Here is a 9,322-nt window from a genome sequence, read left to right as displayed (position 1 = left end):
GGCTCTGCAGAAAAAGCCCTATGCAAAACCTAGCATCACCAGAACGTTTTCTGTGTTGTTATTTCTCCTCCCTATCCCCATAAGGATAGAAGTAGTTTCTGCAGCAGTATTTGCACCTCTAACACTGGTGATCAACACTATCACACGTTTGTGGTCTGTGGATCAGTCAGCTTCATAAAAGAGTACACATAGCAAACAGTGCCCAGGAAACATATAGAATATCAGATATTTTGATTTGGTTTTGTATTTTAACAGTTAAATTAACACTTGTTTGACCTACTACAAGCATAAGGCTCAACTGAGTTCCCAGTAAAATTAGTGACGAAATATACCAACCTCCCTGGAAACAAGAAAGAACTGTATAACTTATGCTACCTTTTTATATCCCAACTTTAATCGGGCCAGGAACACAACAGCTGTTAAATAAGAACACCACTAGGCCTTCCTCAGTTTTAATCTTGCAGCAAATCTTGTAAATGCTACAGATGGAAGAACCTTAAATTCAGGTGGAAATGTTACCTATTATAGAAGACCCTTCCTTCCTTCCTTAGTGCTGAAAACACATGCCCTATCAAGCAAGTCATCTGTTCTGGCAAGGACCCTCAGTTTAACACCAGCTACCAGGAAATATAATACTTGGAGAGGCATGAAAATGGTTAAATGTAACACACGCATGAAGTAGAAGTGAAAGCAGAAGTCTTACTTTTGGCCAAAGGCTGTGACTGCTTCTCTTTACTGGACTGATCTCGAAATTTACTTCTGCCTGTTAAGAGATTAACAAAGCAACATGAGAAAAACACTAAGACAACAAGTATAATCAGTCTTCCAGCAGGGAATTTGGCAGGGAGTTGAAATCACCAAGCTGCAGTATTTTCATTGAAAAACTGTTCTTAGTTATGCTTTTACATACAAACTTCTAGAAAGCTTACAGGAAGGTTAACAAAGCACCCTTGCATAACACCTCGCTGAAGCGAATGCAGTGCTCTAAGGAGGAGCAAAGGCAAGGCTGTGACCTCATCCCGGGTAGGGTTGTGTCTAGTATGGGGCTTTCTGTTCTTTTCTGCATCATTCACCCTCCTGTGCTCAAGCAAGGCTAGTCTTGAACAAGGAAAAAAAGACACGTTCACCGCCATTACTAGCCTGAGAAGTCCCATTCAACTGGCAGATCAACTCTCCACCTGTGCTCTTTGCCAAATGTCAGTTCTGAAGCCACCTTGACAACCTTGCATAAAAAGCACAAGTCCCCAACCCATCACAAATTACTCCTGAAGACTTTTAACTCTTAAAAAGTTATGCAAATAAAACCAGAGTTGTCTTGTACATTTGAAGTACAAGACAACAAAATGACAGAGATTTAACAACCTGTTGTTTTCTGCACAAGGATCCCATGTCCCAATTAAGTTTCCCAATTCTGCTCAGGAATTTGAGGGACAGAAAAATGGAAGCTCAATTAACACACGTATTAGAAAAGCAACATATGCAAGCTATAAGTAGCAAAAGCAAAGAGATATGTTAAAGACATAGTCTCATATTCCCTCTCCATCTAGCTTGGGTCAGGCCTGCTTCATCAGCAGTCAGTTTCCTGGGGCAAACTGTGCTTTTAAAGCAAAATGCAAGCTTTCAACTTCAAAATATACTTTTGGTCTATTTATTTAAATGGGCTCAGACAGCAAAGTACAAGAGACATTCTCCATAAAAGACTGCTACAAACACTTTCCCAAGAGACCAGTATGCATACGGTACAATTACTGGTCAGCATGTTTTGTGCATTTAGTCAGATAATTAAAAAGACGCGAGAATTTCTGGCTCCTTGTGAACTACAGCAACTGGTTCAAAGCTGAAGGCTCTTTAATAACCAAATCAGGACTCTGTCAATGGCACTATTGAGAATAAATTGAACACACACACCCTGCAGTAGTTATTTCAAGAACACTAAAATAAGTTCTGTGAGCTTGTTTCTGTATGAATGTAATCACAGAAGGTGCTAAAAGCAGCTCTGGTTTAAGCTGGAGCTTAACTGGCTTAATGAGCTACTCTACTCTGTAATTTCAACCCCCTGCCCCAATAGGGCACAGACATGGAGCTTGTAACTGGCTATGCTTATGTAAATCTTCTAATAGTTAACAGATCAAAATCACCTCAATTCTGTAAGATATTACAAAGTAGCTCTGTTTGCAGAGACTAGGTTTCATATTTAGGATATGGCTGTGATTCATACCCTAAAGGAAAAAATATTTCAATAAACAGTCTAAAACCAGATCCTACCCTACCCAAGACTCTTGCCTTATTTACAGCACAGTTTGCATGATGGTCAAGCGAATTATTTGTCTTGCCTAACTCAAAAGGTGTAACTTCTGCAGACACCTTAGAGCTTTCAGAGTTTCAAGTGATTTCCCAAAGTTCTTCACCCAACGCACAACTGGTCACTCCTGCAGCACCCATTACCTCTAGCACAGGAAAGAAAAAGTACCAGACTAGGAGAACTGCCTGCATCAATTAATTTTTCAAAGGCGTTTCACAGATGTACAGCTACCACAAGACAAGCTTCTCTTCCAGAAGGCACTGTGGTTTTCAAAAAAAAAACCCCAACCCCCGAACAACCGCCCCAGATTCTCCAGACTGAATTCCTATTTACAAGACTTTGTTTATCTATACCCATTCAGGATAGAAAGAAGCACTGAGACATTAAGAAGGCTACTAAGAATTCAGAACATTTCCCCCCCCCCCTCTTCTTTCAAGTACTCTTCCAAGAGGAAAAGAAACCCAAAACAATAAATCCACAAAAACAACCAAAGATAAAAATCTAAAACACAAGGAATTGGTTGTTAGATGAACAGACTGGAGTTTGCCCAGCAAAGAAAAATGCTGTTCCTCTCCACAAGTATAATACAACTAATTCAATCATAGCAGGCCACCATTACTCAGGGAAAGGCTAGAAGGGAGGGTGATGTGTACAAACTCATCCAACATTCAGTGCTACCAAAAGGTGAAGGTTTTGTTCCCTTCCTCAGCTCACCCCCCCAAAGCCACTAGTACATGCTCTGCACTTACTGATTGTCCCAGGAGTCAACTCCATTTCCTAACCTAGCCAAAAAAGAAAATGAACAAACAAACAAAAAAAAAAGGTGGGTCATTTTTTTGGTCAGCAAGTTGAATAACATCATAGAAGGGCTCTGGCATGTGCTGCCTTCTCCAGCTTCCATTTGGATCTGCCTCCTAAGTGCCCTTTCCACCTTCCCAGATGAAGTGTCCCAGGGCACAAGAAAAACCGTAAGCAGAGGAAAGGAAAAGAATTCTGTACTCTTCACTTAGTTACAGGGAAGGACTAGGTATCTATTTTTCAACTTACTCTGTGACGTAGTTGAGTGATGCTCTTGATTTTTCTCCAGGAAGTCAGCCTTTCTTTCTGAAACCAAAGCACAAATGAAAGAACTTGGTTATCACATCAGAGGTCAGAATAAGACAGACAAGCTATACATACTTTTAGCGCTCTCTATGAAATCTTCAAAGGTTATTAGGGAAGGAGTATATGCTCTGCTGCCAAACCAAGCCTGTGCCACATGACAGCCTCTGACCCCTCTGTAAATTGAGAAAGCCACTGTTATCTAATAGAGCTTAATTTGGCCCTTCACCCTACTTTTCCCAATATGACACAAAATTATCCTTCCTGTTTTTTCTTTAAAAAAAAGTAATGATGCAATAATGATAAAATGCAAAGGATGGGAAATTGGAAGTGTTAATTTATTGCTAATGGACAGTACCAGATTTGGCACTTCTGAAACCAAAACTTTTCAGCAGGTTTAGCAGGAGGGAAAACCAAAAATAAACAGTGTAAAGCTACCACCTTAACAGCACCGCTATCAGACCGGGGGACTCCTGCAAACACAGGCATGTTCTTGCCTGCCCAAGCAAAAGGCCTGCATGTGCTCCTGGGAAACAGCAGGCTGACATAGATGTGTTCTTGTGCACACCTCAGCTCCCTGGTTCACGTCTGTGTTCTGCCAGTCTGCGCTCACCATTGCTTTCAGCGCTCTCCCATAAACACTGTGTGATTAGGACTGTTACTGACCAAATGAATGCAAGCCACTACCTCACCCTCTGACCAGCTACCAGCTCTCCTAAAAACCTCCCTTACATAGCGTATCTATTTGGATGTTTTCAAACCACCTGTAGTAAACATAGCTACCTTCTGCTGGGCTAAAAAGTATCCCATATTTTCTTCCTCATTGTATTTCCCTATTGCTTCTGTAACACACATTGAGAAAAAAAACTCTTCAGCAATGAACAGAAAAAGTGCTCCCTTACTTTGAAATCACTTGGTATAGTCAGCTTCACTCTGCTAAAGTCAAAAGTAACTCATCTTTTTAGAAAAAGAACAGTTTTGTTTTGCTTTGCCTCAGGCAATTAAAGAGCCACACTGGTAACAGTTTTGAAGCAGGTATGGTATTACTCATCTTTTCGGTTTGCTTTTCAAAAACCAGATGGCTATGTATTTATCAAAGTTTAACACTTCTTCATCCATTCAGATTTCAATTCAACAACTCCCCCTTTTGTAACAGAACTGAAAGAATGCCATTTTAGCACATTTAAGCAATCATTTCTTACCTCATGGAAAAGGTACTGATAAAACTAGTGTTGTTACCTTTTAACGGTGTATAAATGTTCGGCTGATGCCCTGCTGGTTTCTCGGGTTCATTACTGTCATAAGCCTTTGCTTTTTCCTTTTTTAGATTCTCTTGAAGAAAGTAAGTTGAAGAACTGCCTGTCAGGAGGCAAAAAAAGAAAAAAAAAAAAGAAAAAGAGGACTGGTATAGGTGCCGTATCATTTGTGCTCATAACACCACAAAACTGAAGGACCAATACCCCTTTTAAAGAACATACATGATCAAAATCCGTGATTTTTAAGTCGTGATGTCCCAAGAGCTACTTTCTTAAAATGTAATCAAAAGCAACTAAGACTTGGAAAGCTTATGATAAATTTGAGTTCACTACAAACATAGCTGTCTACACCACTATACACTTTTAAAATTTTTTTTTTTTATTATTTTTAGGAGTCTTTGGGTTAAAAACACTTGGGAGGGAAAAAAAAAACCAAAACAGACACCAAGACACCAAATGCTAAAAGCCAAGAAATGCCTTATACTAAAGGGATTCAGTGTAAACTAGTAAATACACAAGCATGGGAGTCAAGATAATTTTTCCCACGGCTTTGGGCACACAACTTAAAAACAGTAATTATGCTGTCTGCCATAGCATTAGGAAGAGGGGAAAAAGAGTGAGAAGCAAATATAGAACATAAGTCTCCTTTTTATGCGAGTCCAAGCCATCCTTTAGTTGGGTCTCTTTCTCTCATTAACCATAAAGGCAATCCGGGGCACCTATGCTCCTAACTTAATCCCCTCAGGTAGCTGGGAAGAATCTAAACCAACACCTCTAGGTTGTTTGCCAAATTACACAGCCACTCAGATGCTGAAACCCAACTGAGTTAATGTTACTAACAAGAAAGCATAAAGCCCTGTAACATGACAGGAGTCACAGAGCAAAGGTCTGCTTTTGACTGGAAAGCCAGTCAAAAGCAGAACACCAGGAAAAAAGGTTTGAAAGGATAAAGTGCAACCACATGGTTGCCCAGATTCAAGGAGGGGGAAAGAAAAGTTCAGGTATGGAAAGCAAGTTGTAGTACAGCTGTGGAGCAGAGGCCATGACACAGCAATCAAGCTGAAGGGCACAAGCAGAGGAAATAGCAAAGGGAAGAATACAATTGGTCACACTTTTTCTCTGTAACATTCACCACAGGCCCTTTTATTCTTTTAACAGTACTGGGTTCTCCTGGGGTGTAATGTGTCTCTGTAGCTCTTTTATATACGCATGAGGGCAGCACACAGCTTGCCACCTAGCGTTTATTAATTTTACTTCAAGAAAAGAAAAAAAGAGCCTTTCTCTAACACGTTCTGGTAGCTTTAGCATGTCTGTGTATGGGAAGCATACAAAGGAGAAAAAAAAAACAACAACCAAACCCAACCCAAAACACAAGCAAGGGAGAAGACTAAGTTTTAAACTAAGATATTAAGTCATAGGTACCACAGTATAGTATCCCACTCACTATGTGCAAATACTTTATTTTCAGAACAACCTTAAAAACCTGTTAAATGATTGATTTCTCACCAAGCTAAGAATGAGGATACTCACCAAATTACTTGATCCTCAAGAATTCCAAGCAACATAGCCACGTACTGAGGTTTTGCAAGGAAAACCTCACTAGCAGCAGAGGCTAGTAATCACAAGACCAAGAAGATCTATGAATCTGAGAGCTCATGCAGTCCATACTTTTTAATTTCTTTCCCTTTCTTTGCATCAATCAGTACTCTGTGTCTCTCAAAGCATTCTTAGAAGTTGTAAAAAGGAAATATGTAAACATATAAAACTTCATTTCTCACATGAAGACAGCTTGTGAATCAGCACCTTCTGCAACAGCAGGTATTGTGAAGAGACAAGCACACATGTGCAAGCAGACAGAACACATGGTACCCCCTTGTCCCGATTTTGGCTGGGATAGTTAATATTTTTTTTCCTAGCAGCTGGCATAGTGCTGCATTTTGGATTTAGGATGAGAAGAATGTTGATATCCCACTGATGTTTTAGTTGTTACTAAGCAGTGCTTAACACCAGTCAAGGACTTTTCAGCTTCCCATGATCTGCCAGGTGCACAAGAAGTTGGGAGGGGGCACAGCCAGGACAGCTGACCCCAACTGGCCAACGGGGTATTCCATACCATATGATGTCACGCTCAGTATATAAACTGGGTGGAGTTGGCTGGGGGGCAGCGAGTGCTGCTCAGGAACTGGCAGGGTGTTGGTCAGGGTGATGAGTGGTTGCATCACTTTTTTTTTTTTCCTGGGTTTTGTTTCCTTTCTCTTGTTGTTTTCCTTTTCATTACAATTTATTATTATTTTATTTCAATTATTAAATTGTTTTTATCTCAACCCACAAGTTTTCTCGTTTTTGCTCTTCTGATTCTCTCCCCATCCCACTGGGGGCAGGGAGGGTAAGTGAGCAGCTGCGCCTAAACCAGGGCACCCTTACAGAAAAAAGTAAACTCCCCCTTTAAAAAGTTTAACTTTCCTAAATATAAACACAAACTCCAGTCCAGACATGCCTATTCTTCCTTTACAAGGCCTTAAGCCTCATGTCCAAAGGATCATTCCTGCCTCCCAGGCAGCTAGTGAGGATTTCCAATCCACCTTAAATTCACTAGCCAGCCACCTTCTGCATGGTCACCTGCCAAGAGAGTGATCTTCTTAATATCCCCATTTCATAAGCTGGTTGAATCAAAGGGATTAGAAATCTGTGAGTTCATAAACTACCGGTTTATAAACCAAAATACAAAGCCACTATTTTAACATGGTGGAACTTGTTCTTTTAAATCTGGTACATATCTACCCCTGCGGGTTCAACCTTTTTCAACACAGAGATAAGCCTGCGACACATTTGCTGCAATGTGCCACAGCAACTACAGACAGCACAAACTCGAGTGCCAAAAACACCTAGCGCCTAACTTTAACCCGTACAGTCCTTCACTCTACTTATGTATTTTAAGACAATTTCAGTGGAAACTGCTTTAGCTCATTGATCTAGAAGATGCCTGATTTGAGGCAGGGCTTGTAGGCTCTTAAACCTTTCTAGTGCTAGAAGCAAGTTTCTTAATCTATATTTAAAACCTCTAAGCAGAAACCAGAAACCAGTTTCTCAAGTTGTGGTTTTGCCTCCATTCTGCTTTCAGGGAAGCATGACAATTACATCCTTATAAAAATCCACCCTGTTTGTCCCGCTGCCTCACAGACCCTGCATTCCCCCTGGTCTGCCCTAAACTCTGCAGAAAAAAAACCCAATAATGTATAACTACGGATGGGAGGAAATTACTCCTTTGCTCCCATGTAAAGCATTAGTGTCTCTTAACATTGTACTTTTATGCCTGTAGCGACTATAATCAGATACCACTGTTAAGAGCTTGGGGAGGTAGGGGGAAGGCATGTCTGCCTCCAACCTCAATTTTAGAGACATCTATGTTAACAAAAAAACCCTCAGCTGTACCTCCTAAAGCAGCCCAGCCACACATAAAATACTAAGCATGTTAATACCCTGTTAGCCACCCTTTAGGAGTAACAGCTTCCCACAGCTTTTTCCACAGATAAACCTTTGTACTTTCCCAGGGAAATACTCATAACCTCGCTCTTCGTCCCTCAAGATAAGATTTTTCCACACCTCTGGGAAATTCTGCTTCTGAAGCATAATATTGGCCGCCCTTTTTAAGGGCAATGCTACATAATTAGGGCCATGCACTGCAGCTGTAACAGCAGGGTGACAGCCCTGTCACAAGAATACCAAGAATACTGATGGGAACGGAGAATAGTCTCAGGCTAGCCCAGCCCACCCACGTGAGAACTGCCACATACTAAAAACGTATACAGTCCAACTCAGACCAACAGTCTAAAGGGGAAGGAAATACAGAAAATTTCCTCACAGTTTTCTGATGGAATGACAGGCTAAAGCCACGTGACTGTATTACACAGTTAGCACTGCTCTGAAGTTTTGAGAATACATTTTTCATCAACTAAAGAACAAGAAGGTGCTGCACAGAGCTAACACAACAGCATCCAAGAGCAAATACCAATGCATGCTTGGTGCATCAGAGAAAGGTCAGGCAAGCCGCAACGACGCAGCTCCTCAAAAGCAACACTGCTCACTGTCTGGAGCAATGATCTGTTTTTGGAGCTCAAGGTGCTTTATTTAAATTCGGCCTTTAAAAACCCAGTAGCGTTGGTAAAATCAGCTAGTCACCATTTTAATGCTGTGACAAAATACTCCTCCAAGCGATGCAGTAGGTAAAACAGCCACTTAAGGGCTTCAGCGTGCTCCACACACACCAATCCTTTTGGAAGGCAGAGAAGGGCTCCCTGTCCCTTATGTATGGAACAAAAACCGCAGCAGAATTTCCTCACCTGTATGCCAGCACCACCGTAAAACCTGCAAAGGCGCCAAGACCCAATATCCACCATTTTCTCCCGTCTTGTGCATTTCAGCAGCACTGCGCATAGTAACCTCTCAGGGTTAAAACCTACCTGCCGACCTACTTGCTTTTATAGGGGGTCGAGTCAAGGAGTCTGGGTTCCCAAACTGACGACCGTCTCCTGAAACGAGAGATGAATGGGTGAAGGCCGCGGCGAGGCCGGGCAGCCCACTTCCAGCCCACCGGACTCCAGCCTGACAGCCTCCCAGGGGCACCCAACGCCCCTTTCAGACTCACGGGGACACCCCAGTATTT

General features: G+C 41.5%; 1 protein-coding gene across 1 annotated transcript in view; it reads right to left on the bottom strand.

Moving 5' to 3' along the window:
- Positions 1–9,322, bottom strand: part of LOC104132086 (torsin-1A-interacting protein 1) — a 15,353-nt gene that overhangs the window by 1,352 nt on the left and 4,679 nt on the right. The window contains exons 3-6 of the mRNA XM_035900739.1: positions 9,132–9,188; positions 4,643–4,762; positions 3,350–3,406; positions 704–763 (exon numbers count right to left, since the gene is read on the bottom strand). Coding sequence (XP_035756632.1) covers positions 704–763; positions 3,350–3,406; positions 4,643–4,762; positions 9,132–9,188 — 294 coding nt within the window. The remainder of the gene's footprint in view (positions 1–703; positions 764–3,349; positions 3,407–4,642; positions 4,763–9,131; positions 9,189–9,322) is intronic.

Source organism: Egretta garzetta, unplaced genomic scaffold (genome assembly GCF_000687185.1).
Source record: "Egretta garzetta isolate BGI_Z169 unplaced genomic scaffold, ASM68718v1 scaffold598, whole genome shotgun sequence".
In the NCBI taxonomy this organism is placed as follows: Eukaryota; Metazoa; Chordata; class Aves; order Pelecaniformes; family Ardeidae; genus Egretta; species Egretta garzetta.
This window is presented reverse-complemented; position numbering and strand designations above follow the sequence as displayed.